The following is a 17,005-nucleotide window of genomic DNA, read 5'->3' as shown; positions in this document are numbered from 1 at the left end:
TAGGCAGATATTCATTATTTCTTATAAAAAGAGAATTATATGAAACTTTTAACTGATTTATTTCTTAAATTATTTCTCAAAACGTTCTGTGAATATTCGATTGATGTCATCCTCTGAACGGACCAATCAGCTCGATGATGTCATCCTCTGAACGGACCAATCAGCTCGATGATGTCATCCTCTGAACGGACCAATCAGCTCGATGATGTCATCCTCTGAACCGACCAATCAGCTCGATGATGTCATCCTCTGAACCGACCAATCAGCGGCCTCATGTCCCAGCCACCGCAGACAGCTGGTCTCTGATGCGTCCCAGTCTCTCCAGGATCGGGTCCAGAGACTCCCGGCTCAACTCCACCGTCACTGTGGAGATCGACTCTCCGCCCGCCAGCGGACTCGGGTCCTCCATCTGAAAAACCACCAGACCTCAGTACACAGAGACCTCCTCAGTACACAGAGACCTCCTCAGACCTCCTCAGTACACTGAGACCTCCTCAGACCTCTTCAGAACTTAGAAACCTCCTCAGTACACAGAGACCTCCTCAGACCTCTTCAGTACTCAGAGACCTCCTCAGACCTCCTCAGTACACAGAGACCTCCTCAGTACTTAGAGACCTCCTCAGTACACAGAGACCTCCTCAGACCTCCTCAGTACACAGAGACCTCCTCAGACCTCTTCAGTACTCAGAGACCTCCTCAGACCTCCTCAGTACACAGAGACCTCCTCAGACCTCTTCAGTACACAGAGACCTCCTCAGACCTCTTCAGTACTCAGAGACCTTCTCAGACCTCCTCAGTACACAGAGACCTCCTCAGACCTCTTCAGTACTCAGAGACCTCCTCAGACCTCTTCAGTACACAGAGACCTCCTCAGACCTCTTCAGTACACAGAGACCTCCTCAGACCTCCTCAGTACTTAGAGACCTCCTCAGACCTCCTCAGTACACAGAAACCTCAGACCTCCTCAGTACTTAGAGACCTCCTCAGACCTCTTCAGTACACAGAGACCTCCTCAGACCTCTTCAGTACACAGAGACCTCTTCAGTACTCAGAGACCTCCTCAGACCTCCTCAGCAGGTCTTGGTTCAGGTCTCACCTTGAGCTGAACCAGGACGGTAGGGATGGACATCCGACTGACTGAGTCTGAGCCGGTTACCAAGTCGACTCTCCAGTCCACCTCCTTCAGCTGGGGGAGAGAGACTACACACACGCACACACTTACACAGTTTAATACACACTTACACAGTTTAAAACACACAGTGTAACACAAAACTCACTCTGATCTCTGAGCGCTTCAGTTCTCCACGTCGAGCTGAAAAACATCAGAGACATGTGTGATGTCATCACATTCAACCAGCCAATAGGAGCAGGTTTCATTGACACGTCTGTCATTGTGATTTCACAGGAGAATCATTAAAACATGATCGTCTGTAGAGTTGGGCTACTAAATAAAGCACGAGGGGGTCTGGGCGGGGCGGACCTGTTCTCCAGCAGGATCTTGGTGATCAGGTTCTTCAGGCTGGAGTGGAACGAGTCGGGGAACAGATGGAGGATCTGCTCCGGAGAACCCAGGTTGTAGAACAGGACGTGATGGGAGAGAACGTGGAGAGACTGGACCAGCTGGAGGGATACACACACACACACACACAGATACACACAGATACACACACACACACAGATATACACACACAGAGATACACACACACAGACAGACAGAGACACACACAAGCACACAGTAGATTAAATATGTGTATATGTTTGTCTGTGTGTGTGTGTGTGTACCTCGGCAGCCTCCTCTGTACTGATGCTCAGCTTCTCCCTTGTCGTCTCTATCAGCCTCGGACTCACTCGCCTGTGACTCTGGACACAAACGTCCTTCACGGCGTCTTTAGACGGAGCCTCGGGGTCAAAGGTCAAAGTGAGGAGCATTATTTCAATGTATTTTAGAAACCTTGGACATGTCGTAAAAGTACTAATACCGCAGTGTATAAATACTGGTACTAGTAGAACTGGTCTCACTATTACTGTAACCAGTTCTACTAGTAGGCCTACCAGTATTACTGTAACCAGTACTCACTATTGTATTCTAGTCATTGTTAATGTGAGTTAAACTACTTCTTGACACTAAATATTCGGTTTTATTTGAGTTCTAAAAATCAAAATACAGGTTTAAATATTACAAGAAAACATAAAACAAACTAATAAACAGCATTGTAGATTTATATTAAAAACAAACTTTACAATACATTAAAACATGATTGTAAAGCAGCAGGTCTTTGCCAGCCTAGACAGATGTGTTTGTTAAATGTATAAACAATCTGAATGAGACGCAGTGACGTCAGCAGGCTAATCGAGCCGCATTAATCGAACAATTACAACCTACTTGTCTGATCGGGCTTCATCAGAGACGCGATATTAAGATCGATACCTTCAGGAGAAGCTGCAAGTTGTCGAAATGTTCGCCGGAGACAGCGGCCGCCATCTTGATGCGTGATGTCACGTGAGTGTCACGTGACAGACACACCGCGCTGCTGTCGTAGGAATTGACGTTCACACAAAAAAAGGGGGGAAAGTAATTAAATTATAACAAAAATAAAAAATATAATATATATATTTTAAATTTTAAAGAGAAAAAAATCTGAATCAGGTTTTTTCTTAAATAGGTTATTATTTGACAAAGAATGTGGTTTTGTTTTTCTCAAGAGCCAATAAAATTATTATAAAATATAAAACGAATATTTTTAAAATAGCAATAAAACATGTCCAATATAAATATATTATATACATGTTCTATATGTTACTTCATTAAAGGATCTAAATACGTGTTGTTGTAGTTCCGTCTTCCGGCCGACAGGGGACGCAGCGGCTGCAGCTGGTTTCTCTTCTCAACTTCCGCCCGTGGATTTAAACTTCCGCCGGAAGTCTTCTCGTTCTCTTTTACCAGGCCGATCCAACATGGTGGGTATTTTTCACATGCCTAGTTGACTAATCTGAATCAATCCTTGCGTTTAAAGGCTGTTTATTCCTCATGAGTTAAATAAACAGACACCGGAGGGTTTAATCCACCGAAGTATTGCAGTATTGATGTTCGATGATTAAAATGGAGCTGATTATTCTCGGTTGTGTAGCCGAGGATCCGCCGCCCGCTGTCGAGCTGAATGAGCCGCGGTTCTGTCAGCTTTCATCGGTTTCAAGTTCCGGAACCGCAGAATATTTATGCTTTTCACTGGGGTTGAAAACGTGGACATTTTAAGCAGCTCACTAAAGAATAAGAAGCTTCCCCCTGAGGGTCGCACCGGGAATATCGCGTTTAAAGCTCACCGGGAGCTAAACTGAGTCCAACATGGAGGCTAAGTGTTGTAGTCTATCGGCTGCAGGTCCACTAGTAATACTAGGTATTAACGTCATTAATATGCAATGATGCAGCTGGAGGTTAATTTCATCTGCACCTTAAAGGACCTCTGTGATTTCTGTTGCCTTAATATAACTGAATGAAGGCCGCGGTGTGCTCTCTGCCTCCAGGGACGAGTCAGGACCAAGACGGTGAAGAAGGCCGCCAGGGTCATCATCGAGAAGTACTACACCCGGCTGGGCAGCGATTTCCACACCAACAAGAGGGTGTGTGAGGAGATCGCCATCATCCCCAGCAAGAAGCTCCGCAACAAGATCGCCGGGTGAGTCGATCGGGACCGCCGGTTCTGTCTTTTAACACTTCCGGTTCCGTTTGAATGCAGCCTGTATCGAAAGTGGTCACGGCGTCCTCATCGTCAGCTCATTGATAGTACAGGCAGATGAAGTTCAGAGCCTTTCCCGTGTGTGAAGGATCCTCAGTTCCTATCAGACCCTGATGCTCTCAGACAGACTAGTCCACCATGAGGTCTCAGACCAGATCTGGTCCTGGTATTCTAAGACTCCTTACATGTGGTGTTTTCACCATGCGGTCTAGAGTAGAGGTCTCAGACCGGGTCTGGACCTGTCCCCGATGCTCTCTGACGGCCTGAGTGTTGATCTCTGTTCTGCAGGTATGTGACACATCTGATGAAGAGGATCCAGAGAGGTCCCGTCAGAGGAATCTCCATCAAGCTGCAGGAGGAGGAGAGGGAGAGGAGGGACAACTACGTGCCAGAGGTAAGTGAACGCACCACGAACTATCAGTCCAGATGCAGAACAGCGAGGAAGGGGTTTATTGAACGGGTCAGACGGTGGTTCTGGTGTTTGTAGAGAACACATTGTTGTTATTCCTGAGCCTGTTGGGTGGTTTTACGTTTTATCTCCATATAACCAGAACTATAACGTCATCATGGTTCTTATGACGTATCGGTCAAGAACATTAGAAAACAATCACATCTATAGATGGACATTTTGTTAAATGTCTACCTGTTTACCAACGATTGAAGAAAAAGAGGCTCCGTGTTATAAATCTAATTAAAAATATTCTTCATCTTCACTTCCTAAAATCCGCCAGTTTCTCTGATTCGTTGTCATGACTTCGTCTCAGGTTAATGCATCATGACGTCATAGTTTCACTGAGGAACTCGACATTAACGTTTTTCACACAATCTGATTAAAGTAATTTGAAGCTCAGTTTGGCTTCTTTGTCTGACCTCAGCGATCCTCACACGTGATGCGTTCAAGGACCGTTGGAGGGACACAAATCAGATTTTTTATGTGTAGTGTTGCAGATTGTTTTTAAAAAACCTGCTTTTCAGTCCTGCTGCGTTGTGGGTTATAACAAGAAGTAAACTTATTATAATTCATCTGTAGTAAATGTATAAGACTATAAATTAATCTGCATCTTATTTACAGGATGTAACTGTTTATAATAATATAACTGCTGACTGAGAAACAAACTCATTCTAATAATTGTGTATTTATTTTATTAATATAATTTTCTTTTATTCCCTGACGGTCTGAATATAGCTGATTTTTAGAAATGTTTAATAAACTAAATTACATAAAATTATTCTCATCTGGTCTGAGAGCCTCTCCGAGGAATCAGACCTGAATGTGTTCTTTATTTAAAGTGTGTATATAAGTGTGTGTCCTGTATCGAAAGTGGTCATGGCGTCCTCATCGTCAGCTCATTGATAGTACAAGGAGATGAAGATGAGAGCCTTTCCCGTGTGTGAAGGATCCTCAGTTCCTATCAGACTCTAGTCCACCACGAGGCCTCAGATCTGGTCCTGGTGTTCTAAGACTCCTTGCATGTTAGAGTGTCCATGAGGTGTGTATGTGCTCTAACGTGTGTGTGTGTGTTCAGGTGTCGGCCCTGGACCAGGAGCTCATCGAAGTGGATCCCGACACAAAGGAGATGCTGAAGCTGCTGGTGAGTCTCTTCATTGTACTAGTACTAACTGTTAATACTGCACTAGTACCAACTGAGGTACTTGACTGGAGTATCTGTAACATTCTCAAAGCTTCATCTGAACTGATAGGATGATGTACTTTTACTACAGTACAATGAGTTATATTATATATTTCTATCTCACTGGAGGAGTCGAGAGATTTGATAAATATCTCTATCTGCTTTAAGGTCAGATGATCAAAGGAACGATTATTAGTTCCTCAAGTTATTTGTGTGTATAAAGTTATTTAATATGTGTGTTGTGTATGTTTATAAAAGTGTCCTGTATCGAAAGTGGTCATGGCGTCCTCATCGTCAGCTCATTGATAGTACAGGCAGATGAAGTTGAGAGCCTTTCCCGTGTGTGAAGGATCCTCAGTTCCTATCAGACCCTGATGCTCTCAGACAGACTAGTCCACCATGAGGTCTCAGACCAGTTCTGGACCTGGTCCTGGTGTTCTAAGACTCTTCCATGTTGTCAGTTTGAGGTCTCAGACCAGTTGTCTTTGCCCCCCAGGACTTCGGCGGTCTGTCCAACCTGCAGGTGACCCAGCCCACCGTCGGCATGAACTTCAAGCAGCCTCGAGGAGTCTAGAGCATCTTACAATAAAAACCTTCTGGTACAAAACCTCTGCCTATTGGTTTAATACTACACTCATTGGAGCCTTCGTCATCTTCATCATCATCGCTAGTGTGTCCTCTTGATTTCCAGTTTATTAAAAGATAAAACGGCTTTAATGCATCAACCGGACACACATCTAAAAGCTACTCCCTCTATATTTATATTTAAATACGTAATCTACATTACATGGTCATAGGCAGCAGGAAGCTGAGAACCCTTAATACTGTAGACATGAGAACCTGTGTATTTAAATACTGCTGTGTACACTAGAAGTGAAATGTTTATTCCTCTTGCAATATATACAATACTTAATGTTTAATTTATTTATTAGAATTTAATGTACAATAGTAAAAGTATTCAATGAATAATAATAGTTACAAATGTATATAATGCGTAAATATGAATGAATTATGTATTAAATAGAATAAACTTATATATAAAATAAAGATAATTTGAGAAAATATTGTGTTTAATATATACAAATTAATTTAATGAAGATTTTTAAAATCACCTAAAGATGAATATTAATGTCTGAGAGGAAACGACTGACTTCTCCCATCGAATGCACACAGGGATACAGATACATACATGTACACACACAAAAAGATACGCACAGATGTACACAGATGCACACATAGATACACTATAACTTTGTGATATCAGACTTTTTATTTACGTCCAGAAGGAATGCATTGTGGGTAAACATCCGGCCAGGCTTTAGTATGCGGGTGTTCCTAAGTTAAAAACAAGAGATACAAGTTCATAAAAAAACAAACATTGTATTTGAGTCGTTTATTTAAATAAAAATATAAATAGTTGTACACATGTTCATTGAATGACGTGAATATCACCTTTATTCTCAGTTTATTTTTATACTAAAACTCTTCACATTGCTTTGCAGTTCAATTAATGATAGGAACCTCCTTTGTCCTCCGTCCTCCCTCCTTTTGTCCTCTGTCCTTCATCCTCCCTCTGTCCTAGCCTGCAGCCTCTGTGAGCCTCTTTAACACCTCCTCCGGGCTGAGGGAGGAGTCCACTCGGACCCGTTTTTCTCTGGACCTGGAGCCCTGCAGGGCCAATAAATACATATTAGTATTATGATGATTATTATTGGTATTATCATGTAAAGGAGTTTGATTCAAGGGTTCCGGAAGTCGACGGGTTTCAAGGACCTTGTCGAGAGACACGTGACTCTTCTTCAGGTCCAGGACTTCCGCCAGGAAGCGCACGAGCTCCGCGTTGGCCTCTCCGTCAGTGGGCGGAGCCGCGATGGACACGCCCACCGCCTCTGCAGAAACCTCTGGAAGAGAAGGGGAGGAGTCAAGGAGTGGAGCAGGAGGTCACGTGGACAGGGCAGTGATCTACGGTGGCCGGGCGGCGCTTACCGGTGATGCCGCTGCGTTTGGAGCCCGGTTTGGCGTGAACCGCGACGGTCACGAACCCGCTCTTGTCCCGGGATACCGGACCGGAAGCTTCGGCCGCTGCCGGGCTTCCCTTAACCTGGTTTCACGGTACACACGGTGGTTACGTCATAGCGTGCCTGTTCACGTACTACGTCATATTATTACACGTATGAATCCATAAAACAAAGCCAGGCTCACCGCTTTCTCTTTTCTGGGCATCGGTGTGTTTCTACCGCTCATGCGCCGGAGCACCGGGATGACGTCACACCAACGGTTGACCGGGTTCACTCTGAACGACGGAAACGGTTCAGTTGATCTGATGAAGCTACACGTTTTACTGAAGCCGGGAAACATCCGGCCGCCAGCTAGCTGTTAGCTGAATGCTAACTTGTAAATATCGCGACTTCCGCCTTCAACATATCAACTTCCGATCTCTTTCACAGTAAAAGCCTCAACGTTTTTTATGTTAATTTTCAGTTGAAACATCTGACAGTATAATCAAATGTACTATTTTATATTATATATAGTAGACATCCTTTTCAAATGTCAAATATTTATTTTTAACAATATTATTACATTTTTGTTTCCTTTTTTAAAAATTGTTTTACATCTTGTATATATTTCTGTTTAAATATTATCTTTTGCAATACAGTCTACCACCAATTTATATCTATGTATATCACATTTATATAGTGTTTTATATTTTCTATATTTAAGGTTTAAATACAAATACAATATTTATATTATATACATAAAATGGTGGTAGACTGAATTGCAAAACACAGTATTGCAAGCAATAATATAAATATATATTATTATTTGTAATACTGCCAATGAGATTTTGTCATATTTAATAGAAATGACTAAGACTAACATTAGCCATTAATATCTAAATTAACATCTTATTAACCCGCAAATGAAAAAATACAATGCATCATTATCTGCACCATCTATATAAATTAAAACCAATACATACATAACAAGAAATATACATATATTTTTTAATTTTCAGCTTAATTTATTCATTCTAACCACTGCTGTGTTCACATGCCTCCTATATGTATATTAATACATCACTGAAACGTCTCTTATTCTGGTGGCATCAACCTTTATTTAGTCTCATCTTTAGCTTTAGCTCAGTGGTGTAAGAGGGCCGTCCTGCAACCGCAGGGTTGTGGGTTCGATCCCCGCTCTCCCCATTAGTTGCAAGTCGTAGTGTCCTTGAGCAAGGCACTGAACCCCCAGTTGCTTCCCGGGCGCTTCACCGCAGCCCACTGCTCCTTAATAACTAAGGATGGGTTAAATGCAGAGAACTAATTTCCCCTTGGGGATTAATAAAAGTGTATATTCTATTCTATTCTATTCGACTTAATAAAATCGAAAATAATAATGAGTTCTTTGGGCTTCATGGTTTTCGTCGTGGTGTCTCATGTTTGATCTTTTTCTCTCTTCATCGTGCCTTTGAGGTGAGGGTCTCTGGTGGTCTCTGATGGTCTCTAAGGGTCTCTGGGGGTCTCTGATGGTGGGATAGTGATGCAGTGTCTCCTCTCCACCAGGAGGGGGCGCACTCTGGAGGAGGCCAGGAGACACAACAGGGTGCTGCAGTCCTCCTGCAGCAGGAACCCGTCTGACCTTTGACTTTTGAGTCAGAAGAGATACACCAATAACCAAAGTGGAGACAGAAGATATATAAACTACTTATATTTAATGTCATTAAACAGAGATTCACCTTTAACATTATGAAAACATTAATTTTTCAAAAATTATATTACTATTATATAATATATTACTATAATATATATGACTATACTATATATTATTATGCGTCATGACTTTTTCTTTTTCTTATTTTGATTTAAGTTTTTGTACCTTTCCTAATATCTTAAATGCAATACTATTTCTAGTACTTGTATTGCATTATTTTATATAATTGATAATAATTGAGTACTTCCTCCAGCTCTATGTACTTCAGAAAGTACAACTTTAAGTGACATCGTTTTATTTTCATGGTGGTAGTTGTTTTCATGTTTATTTGTGTCTCCATATCATGAATATACATGAGTGTTTATGAATATTCATGAGATGAAGACTTTTGACCCAATCGGCTTTGACGCTGAAGTCAGACCTGGACCGGACGACGATTATGCACCTTCACAATAAAAGTATAAGCTCCGCTCTAAAGCAGTAACATTATTTTGTAATTCAGTAAGTATTTCAATATGAGGGACTCAGATAATAATAATATTATAAATGTATTATAGAGTAACTATCAACCAATTTGCTCAAAAATGATTTTTTATCTGTCGTTTCAATTTTAATCACAAATAATAAAGAAATGAGCTTCTGAGAATTTGTTATTGAAATACATTTTAATTTTTTAAAAACTAAATTATTAATCCAGAATATAATAATCAGGCTAATTAAAGAAAAAAAAGTTAGCTGCAGCTTTATTCCAGAGATTACATTTATAATGAGATGTGCAAAGTAACAATGGGACTGAATATTGATAAATATGTAAACAATAATAAAACATAATACTTGCGAAAGCATAAACAAACATAAACAGTTTGTTCCCTCAGCGGTTAAAAGAAGCTGCTGAGTGACTGTTTATGAAAAAGAACTAAAGAAGAAGAGGAGGAAGAAGAAGAAGAGGAGGAGGAAGAAGAGGAGGAAGAAAAAGAAGTAGCTACAATTAACTGATGGATGGTTACCTAATATCTGGAGGAAGAATAACTCATAGTTACTGTGTACTATTAGTACTTTACTGTAACAGAGTATTGTTGCTGTGTACTATTCATACTTTAATTTAGAGTATTTCTACAGTGTGGTAGCCTTTACATACTTTAACCAAAGTACATCTTGAATGCATACATTTAGATAACAACGTAGTACCCAATATATACTTTTACTGAAGTAAAGGACCTGAAAACGTCATATGTCCGGACTTTTATTTTGAAGGCGTTAACCGGAAGTGGTTGTCGTCTCCTCCGCCAGCTCGTGAGCTCGTGAACTGCAGCCTGTTGAGTCAAAGAGTCGATGAGGAGACTCAGAGCGGACACGCGCGCTGCTGCTGTTGGTTTGTTTGTTTGTTGTTTGTTTGTTGTTCCGCTCCTGGCAGCGCTGAGCTGCGTTTATACACAATGTGGTCTCGCGGTCTTGAAGGAGGAGGTCTTGAGGGAAGAGGTCTTGAGGGAAGAGGTCTTGAGGGAAGAGGTCTTGAAAGAGGAGGTCTTGAGGGAAGAGGTCTTGAAGGAAGAGGTCTTGAGAGAAGAGGTCTTGAGGGAAGAGGTGGTCTTGAGAGAAGAGGTCTTGAAGGAGGAGGTCTTGAGGGAAGAGGTCTTGAGGGAAGAGGTCTTGAAGGAGGAGGTCTTGAGAGAAGAGGTCTTGAAGGAAGAGGTCTTGAGAGAAGAGGTCTTGAAGGAGGAGGTCTTGAGGGAAGAGGTCTTGAGAGAAGAGGTCTTGAAGGAGGAGGTCTTGAGGGAAGAGGTCTTGAAGGAAGAGGTCTTGAGAGAAGAGGTCTTGAAGGAGGAGGTCTTGAGGGAAGAGGTCTTGAAAGAGGAGGTCTTGAGAGAAGAGGTCTTGAAGGAGGAGGTCTTGAGGGAAGAGGTCTTGAGAGAAGAGGTCTTGAAGGAAGAGGTCTTGAGAGAAGAGGTCTTGAAGGAGGAGGTCTTGAGAGAAGAGGTCTTGAAGGAGGAGGTCTTGAAGGAGGAGGTCTTGAGGGAAGAGGTGGTCTTGAGGGAAGAGGTCTTGAAGGAAGAGGTCTTGAAGGAGGAGGTCTTGAGGGAAGAGGTGGTCTTGAGGGAAGAGGTCTTGAAGGAGGAGGTCTTGAGAGAAGAGGTCTTGAGAGAAGAGGTCTTGAAGGAGGAGGTCTTGAGGGAAGAGGTCTTTATTCATCCGTCGGAAGCGGGTCTGCTCAGGTGAGTCTCGTTATTTACCTGCAGCAGCAGCAGCAGCAGCAGCGCATGCTCTAAACCAACTGCAATTATATATAATATATATTTATTTATTTTATAGAACATGTATATATATATGTTTAGTTTTTATTTATTCATACATATATATATATATATTCATTCATTTATTTATATATATATAATATATATGCATATATATTAGTGCTGTGAAAAATAACGCGTTAACTCAGTTAATTCAATTACAGGTTTAACTAGTTATTTTTTTTAACGCATTTAACGCATGCGCAGAATGAGCTTCCAATCCGTCTGTTGTTGGTCGTCGGGACGAAAAAAAAGTCACTTGCAAAATGAGCTTCCAATCCACCACTTCAATCTGAACTCTGTCCGCTCTCATGCAGACGGTCTGTTCATCGGTAATGATCCTTCCGCAGGTTCACCTCCGGAAACCTTGTTTCGACTTTTACTTCCTGTAGATCAGGGTCTCAACACGTCGATCGCGACCTGCCAGTCGATCGCGGCGTAGTGTCGGTAGATCGCATAACATTAAAAAGATTGGCCCGCCCCCTGACATGTTCTCTATAGCACGTCTTTGTTCTTTTATTAAACTAAACGTCTGTTGTTGATCGTATCTCCACAGCAGCATGTCATTTCTGTCTCTTCGCGTCGCGTTAACACTTATCGATCTCCGTCTCGCGCGCCACAGAGCTCCGTGCGCGCGCATCGGGACCGAGCAAAAAAAAGTCACTTGTCAATCTGTCCACCTGTCCGGGCCGGTGAGGTTTCAGCTTTGCAGCGGTGTCCCCGCCGTCCCTTTCATCACGGCCCAGTTCATGAAGAAAACCCACACAGTCAGTTTGCCTCAGCAGCTGCTAGAGGAAGACTAGAGGCCTTTAGATTGTATCATGGTGGAGTTAATGGTTGACAAACAAGAGAAACATGTTCTGTTTAACCCTCCTGTTACCTTTACATTTACTAACATATTTTACCCTCTGAGTCAATTTGACCCCAGCAATTAAAACCTCCAGAAAATTATTAGAATTAATATTGCTTCCCAAGTTTAAGTGTGAGGTACTTTATATTTGTTTGTTGACTACCTAAATAGCCCTTTAAATTAATAAAAAAGTTGATATTTCTGATATGTTTGACAGTGAAAAACAGCCTGGGGTCAAATTGACCCCAAAGAACACCGACATTAAACATTGAATGGGGTCAAATTGACCCGAAAGGTAACAGGAGGGTTAAACATTCTGTTTAGGATGAAGATGTATTAATGTTCCATATGGAAGAAAACTGCTAAATAACTGCTGAGTTGCAGCACCATTGTATAGAAGAATGTATAAATGTATATATCCGTCTTTTGTCATAAATCTCTATGTTCTCACAAAATATACCGAGAATATCGGTAATATGTGATTAATCATGATTAATCCACAAAAACCTGTGATTAATCCGATTAAAAATTTTAATCGTTTCACAGCCCTAATATATATATAATAAATATTTGTTAATACATATATATTTTTTGTATTCTATATATATATATATGTATAGACAGACTTACTGGTAGTTTAAAGTTTGTATCTGGTTTGTAGTCTGGTTCTTGTGAGTATAGACCCACAAGTATGGAAGACTAGACCTGGACTCGGTTGAGGTTTTAACAGGTGGTCTTGAGTCCACAGACTAACAGACTTGGACCCTCATGTGGTGCAGGTCTTGTAGAAAGACCTTACTGGTTCAGTCCACTGGTGGTCTTGTTGAGGTAGTTTAGAAGTTGCAGTAGTCTTGGATAGACTCTTCTAAATACTGCCACAAGTACAAAAGTCCTGGACCCGGTTGAAGTCTTCACTAGTGGTCTAGAGTTTGTAGACCTGCAGGTTGGACTTGCATGTTTCTACTGCACAGACCAGTGGTTTGAGTCTGTAAACCGGCTTACGGCGGATTATAAAGAGACCTTCAGGACTTAAGTCCTGGTTCGCTCCACGTGGTTCATGTGTTGTTAGGGCCCTGAATAGACTCACAGGGAGGTCCTGGAGCCCTGAGGTAGACCTCCAGGCCGTCTGGGACCTTCAGAGTCTGGTGGTTTAGATCTATAGGGGTTCAGACTGGAAGAAAACAGCTAGTTTGAGTTATTGTAAAAATAAATATATGAAAAGGTGGTTTAGGGTCTAGAAGTAGACCCACAGGTAGACCCACAGGTAGACCTACAGGTAGACTCACAGGTAGACCCACAGGTAGACCCACAGGTAGACTTACAGGTAGACTCACAGGTAGACCCACATGTAGACTCACAGGTAGACTCACAGGTAGACCCACAGGTAGACCCACAGGTAGACCCACATGTAGACTCACATGTAGACTTACAGGTAGACTCACAGGTAGACCCACAGGTAGACCCACAGGTAGACCCGCAGGTAGACCTACAGGTAGACTCACAGGTAGACCTACAGGTAGACTCACAGGTAGACTCACAGGTAGACTCACAGGTAGACTCACAGGTAGACTCACAGGTAGACCCACATGTAGACCCACAGGTAGACCCACAGGTAGACTCACAGGTAGACTCACAGGTAGACCCACAGGTAGACCCACAGGTAGACCCACAGGTAGACCCACATGTAGACTCACATGTAGACTCACATGTAGACTCACAGGTAGACTCACAGGTAGACTCACAGGTAGACTCACAGGTAGACTCACAGGTAGACCCACATGTAGACTCACATGTAGACCTACAGGTAGACTCACAGGTAGACTCACAGGTAGACCCACAGGTAGACCCCCAGGTAGACCCACAGGTAGACCCACAGGTAGACCCACATGTAGACTCACATGTAGACCTACAGGTAGACTCACAGGTAGACTCACAGGTAGACTCACAGGTAGACTCACAGGTAGACCCACAGGTAGACCCCCAGGTAGACCTACAGGTAGACTCACAGGTAGACCCAGAGGTAGACTCACAGGTAGACTCACAGGTAGACTCACAGGTAGACTCACAGGTAGACCCACAGGTAGACCCACAGGTAGACTCACAGGTAGACCTACAGGTAGACTCACAGGTAGACCCACAGGTAGACCCACAGGTTGACTCACAGGTAGACCTACAGGTAGACTCACAGGTAGACTCACAGGTAGACTCACAGGTAGACTCACAGGTAGACCCAGAGGTAGACCTACAGGTAGACTCACAGGTAGACCCACAGGTAGACTCAGAGGTAGACTCACAGGTAGACTCACAGGTAGACTCACAGGTAGACTCACAGGTAGACCCACAGGTAGACCCACAGGTAGACCCACAGGTAGACTCACAGGTAGACTCACAGGTAGACTCACAGGTAGACCCACAGGTAGACTCACAGGTAGACCCACAGGTAGACCCACAGGTAGACTCACAGGTAGACCCACAGGTAGACTCACAGGTAGACTCACAGGTAGACTCACAGGTAGACTCACAGGTAGACCTACAGGTAGACTCACAGGTAGACTCACAGGTAGACCCACAGGTAGACTCACAGGTAGACCCACAGGTAGACTCACAGGTAGACTCACAGGTAGACTCACAGGTAGACTCACAGGTAGACTCACAGGTAGACCCACAGGTAGACCTACAGGTAGACTCACAGGTAGACTCACAGGTAGACTCACAGGTAGACCCACAGGTAGACTCACAGGTAGACTCACAGGTAGACCCACAGGTAGACTCACAGGTAGACTCACAGGTAGACCTACAGGTAGACTCACAGGTAGACCCACAGGTAGACTCACAGGTAGACTCACAGGTAGACTCACAGGTAGACTCACAGGTAGACCCACAGGTAGACCCACAGGTAGACTCACAGGTAGACCTACAGGTAGACTCACAGGTAGACTCACAGGTAGACTTACAGGTAGACTCACTGGTAGACCCACAGGTAGACTCACATGTAGACCCCCAGTGTTGTTGTTGTTGTTGTCTGGAGTTCACAGGAACTGATCCCAGATCAGAAAAACTTTGTTAGACTCTGAGAACTTTCTCATGACAGAATGCTGAATGTGTAGGATTAGCCCACATGCTAACACACACACACACACACACACACACACACACACACACACACACACACACACACACATACATACACACACTTGCTTGCTTGCTGCTTGCTTGTAGTTGTCCATCGAAGCCGACGATGACGTCCACTTCTGACTTTCAGCGGTGAGTTTTCTGGTGGCTGTATAGTCCTAACCTGGATCCACAGGTCTTGTGGCAGGTGGACATGCGTATGTAGTCGTGGTGGTCCTGGCAACCTTGGTTGTTTTTCTTGTATGCCTTCTTTCCTGCCTCCTGGCTGTCCTGTCCTCCTCCAGTGCTGTGGTCCCGTCTTGGCACATCTGACGCCAGGTGTTACGGTCAGCAGCCAAGCCCTCCAGGTCCCCTTGTCTGATTTTACATTTCTTTAGCGCTGTTTTTATCTGGTCTTTATAGCTTCTTCTGCCCTCCAGCAGAGCGCTGGCCTTGGGCGAGCTGGCCACACAGCACTTAGTGAGGCAGCCGATTGAGGGGCATCCTTATAACATGCCCCAGCCATCGTAGCTGGTAGTGGTGATGGTGGCCTCCATGCTCCTGCAGCCTGCTCTCCTGAGGGTCTCGGTGTGTGGCACTCGGTCACGCCAAGTGATTCCTATCATTCGCTGGAGACAGCGGATGTGAAAATGCTCCAGGGACTTCACATGGCGGCTGTAAGTGACCCAGGCTTCACAACTGTACAGGAGGGTGGTGATGCACACTGCTTGATACACAGAGATTTTTGTATGGAGATATAAGTTCTTGTTTTGAAAGACCCGGTGCCTGAGTCTCCCAAAGGCAGCTGATGCTTGTTTGATTCTGTTCTGGACCTCATTGTCGATGTTATTGTCCTCAGAGAGGATACTCCCGAGGTATTTGAATGATGGTACTACAGACAGATGCTTATCATTGATGCTGAAGATGGGTGGCGTGGTGGGATGTTGGTGCTCCACTGACAGACTACCTCTGTTTTGGTGATGTTGATGGTCAGCCCCATCCTGCTGGAAGCCTTCACAGCTGCATCCAGGACAGCCTGGAGGTCTGTGGAGTGTGAGCCACCAGAGCTCAGTCATCTGCATCCTGCAGCTCAAGGACCCTCACTCTGTGCAGCTTGGTGGTTGCTTGCAGCCTCCTGATGTTAAAGAGGTTGCCATCGAGCCGATAGACGACTGTCACCCCGCTGTTGTCCTCAATGTCCTTATGGAGAAGCTGGGTGACGCATAGGAGGAAGATGTTAAAGAGCACTGGTGCTAGTACACACCCCTGCCTGACCCCTGTGCACACAGGGAAGGAGGCAGACTCTTGTCCTCCTATTGTCACCCTAGCATTCATACCATCATGAAACTGTCGGAGGATGTTGACAAACTTGTTAGGGCATCCAAACCGGAGCAGGATGTCCCACAGTAGGTCTCTCTGCACAGTGTCGAAGGCTTTGGAGAGGTCGACAAAAGCCATAAACAGGTCTTGATGTTGCTCCCTGCACTTTTCCTGAAGCTGCCGGGCTGTGAAGACCATGTCGACTGTACTCCTGTTCTTCCTCAAGCCACACTGTGATTCTGGGAGCAATGCCTCTGTGATGTTGTTGAGTAGCCTCTGCAGCAGCACCTTGGCCAGGACCTTACCAGCAACAGCAAGGAGTGCTATCCCCCTGTGGTGGCCACAGATGGTCTTGTCACC

At 43.9% G+C, this 17,005-nt stretch overlaps 4 protein-coding genes and 2 non-coding genes across 11 annotated transcripts in view; 4 read left to right on the top strand and 2 right to left on the bottom strand.

Moving 5' to 3' along the window:
- Positions 1-43: 43 nt before the first annotated feature.
- commd9 (COMM domain containing 9) lies at positions 44-1,929 on the bottom strand. The gene is made up of 5 exons (XM_056416158.1): positions 1,783-1,929; positions 1,481-1,620; positions 1,278-1,312; positions 1,097-1,200; positions 44-409 (listed from the first exon to the last, which is right to left on the bottom strand). Exons 1-5 carry the CDS (start codon positions 1,927-1,929, stop codon positions 272-274), a joined length of 564 nt encoding a protein of 187 aa, XP_056272133.1. The 3' UTR covers positions 44-271.
- A 945-nt stretch (positions 1,930-2,874) lies between these two features.
- On the top strand, positions 2,875-7,064 carry zgc:114188 (40S ribosomal protein S17-like). Its single transcript, XM_056416055.1, has 6 exons — positions 2,875-2,958; positions 3,523-3,674; positions 4,023-4,128; positions 5,261-5,326; positions 5,862-5,964; positions 6,948-7,064. The coding sequence occupies exons 1-5, from the start codon at positions 2,956-2,958 to the stop codon at positions 5,937-5,939; spliced, it is 405 nt and encodes a 134-aa protein (XP_056272030.1). The 5' UTR covers positions 2,875-2,955; the 3' UTR covers positions 5,940-5,964; positions 6,948-7,064.
- LOC130196008 (small nucleolar RNA SNORA71) lies at positions 3,734-3,860 on the top strand. The gene has a single exon (XR_008832158.1). It is a non-coding gene; the product is annotated as a small nucleolar RNA SNORA71 (small nucleolar RNA).
- On the top strand, positions 5,626-5,752 carry LOC130196007 (small nucleolar RNA SNORA71). Its single transcript, XR_008832157.1, has one exon. It is a non-coding gene; the product is annotated as a small nucleolar RNA SNORA71 (small nucleolar RNA).
- c6h15orf40 (chromosome 6 C15orf40 homolog) lies at positions 6,430-7,860 on the bottom strand. The gene is made up of 5 exons (XM_056416053.1): positions 7,568-7,860; positions 7,352-7,466; positions 7,139-7,266; positions 6,887-7,033; positions 6,430-6,700 (listed from the first exon to the last, which is right to left on the bottom strand). Exons 1-4 carry the CDS (start codon positions 7,721-7,723, stop codon positions 6,944-6,946), a joined length of 489 nt encoding a protein of 162 aa, XP_056272028.1. The 5' UTR covers positions 7,724-7,860; the 3' UTR covers positions 6,430-6,700; positions 6,887-6,943.
- Positions 7,861-9,225: 1,365 nt separating this feature from the next.
- LOC130195319 (proline-rich protein 5-like) overlaps positions 9,226-17,005 on the top strand; it is a 20,307-nt gene continuing 12,527 nt past the window's right edge. For 2 of the 6 annotated variants that reach the window (XM_056416781.1, XM_056416780.1), the window contains exon 1: positions 11,044-11,286. Coding sequence is in view for 1 of the 6 variants with exons in the window: in XM_056416785.1 (XP_056272760.1) it covers positions 10,510-11,286 (777 nt within the window). In the remaining 5 variants the exon portion in view is untranslated. The other 4 variants (XM_056416783.1, XM_056416782.1, XM_056416784.1 and 1 more) reach the window with 4 other exon arrangements.

Source organism: Pseudoliparis swirei, chromosome 6 (genome assembly GCF_029220125.1).
Source record: "Pseudoliparis swirei isolate HS2019 ecotype Mariana Trench chromosome 6, NWPU_hadal_v1, whole genome shotgun sequence".
Classification (NCBI taxonomy): domain Eukaryota; kingdom Metazoa; phylum Chordata; class Actinopteri; order Perciformes; family Liparidae; genus Pseudoliparis; species Pseudoliparis swirei.
The sequence above is the reverse complement of the archived record's forward strand: the minus strand, read 5'-3'. Positions and strand labels throughout refer to the sequence as shown.

What these genes read in the sequence shown, in the direction of transcription:
- commd9 (XM_056416158.1), bottom strand. Translation starts at nt 1,929, where the DNA reads ATGCTCCTCACTTTGACCTTTGACCCCGAGGCTCCGTCTAAAGACGCC. An exon ending in GTACAGAGGAGGCTGCCGAG is followed by an intron (nt 1,621 to 1,782) that starts GTACACACACAC and finishes GTATCCCTCCAG; the next exon opens with CTGGTCCAGTCTCTCCACGT. An exon ending in TGAAGCGCTCAGAGATCAGA is followed by an intron (nt 1,201 to 1,277) that starts GTGAGTTTTGTG and finishes GCGTGTGTGTAG; the next exon opens with TCTCTCTCCCCCAGCTGAAG.
- c6h15orf40 (XM_056416053.1), bottom strand. Translation starts at nt 7,723, where the DNA reads ATGTTTCCCGGCTTCAGTAAAACGTGTAGCTTCATCAGATCAACTGAA. An exon ending in CAAACGCAGCGGCATCACCG is followed by an intron (nt 7,267 to 7,351) that starts GTAAGCGCCGCC and finishes CTTCTCTTCCAG; the next exon opens with AGGTTTCTGCAGAGGCGGTG. An exon ending in GTCACGTGTCTCTCGACAAG is followed by an intron (nt 7,034 to 7,138) that starts GTCCTTGAAACC and finishes TTGGCCCTGCAG; the next exon opens with GGCTCCAGGTCCAGAGAAAA.
- zgc:114188 (XM_056416055.1), top strand. An exon ending in CTCCGCAACAAGATCGCCGG is followed by an intron (nt 3,675 to 4,022) that starts GTGAGTCGATCG and finishes TCTGTTCTGCAG; the next exon opens with GTATGTGACACATCTGATGA. An exon ending in GGGACAACTACGTGCCAGAG is followed by an intron (nt 4,129 to 5,260) that starts GTAAGTGAACGC and finishes GTGTGTGTTCAG; the next exon opens with GTGTCGGCCCTGGACCAGGA.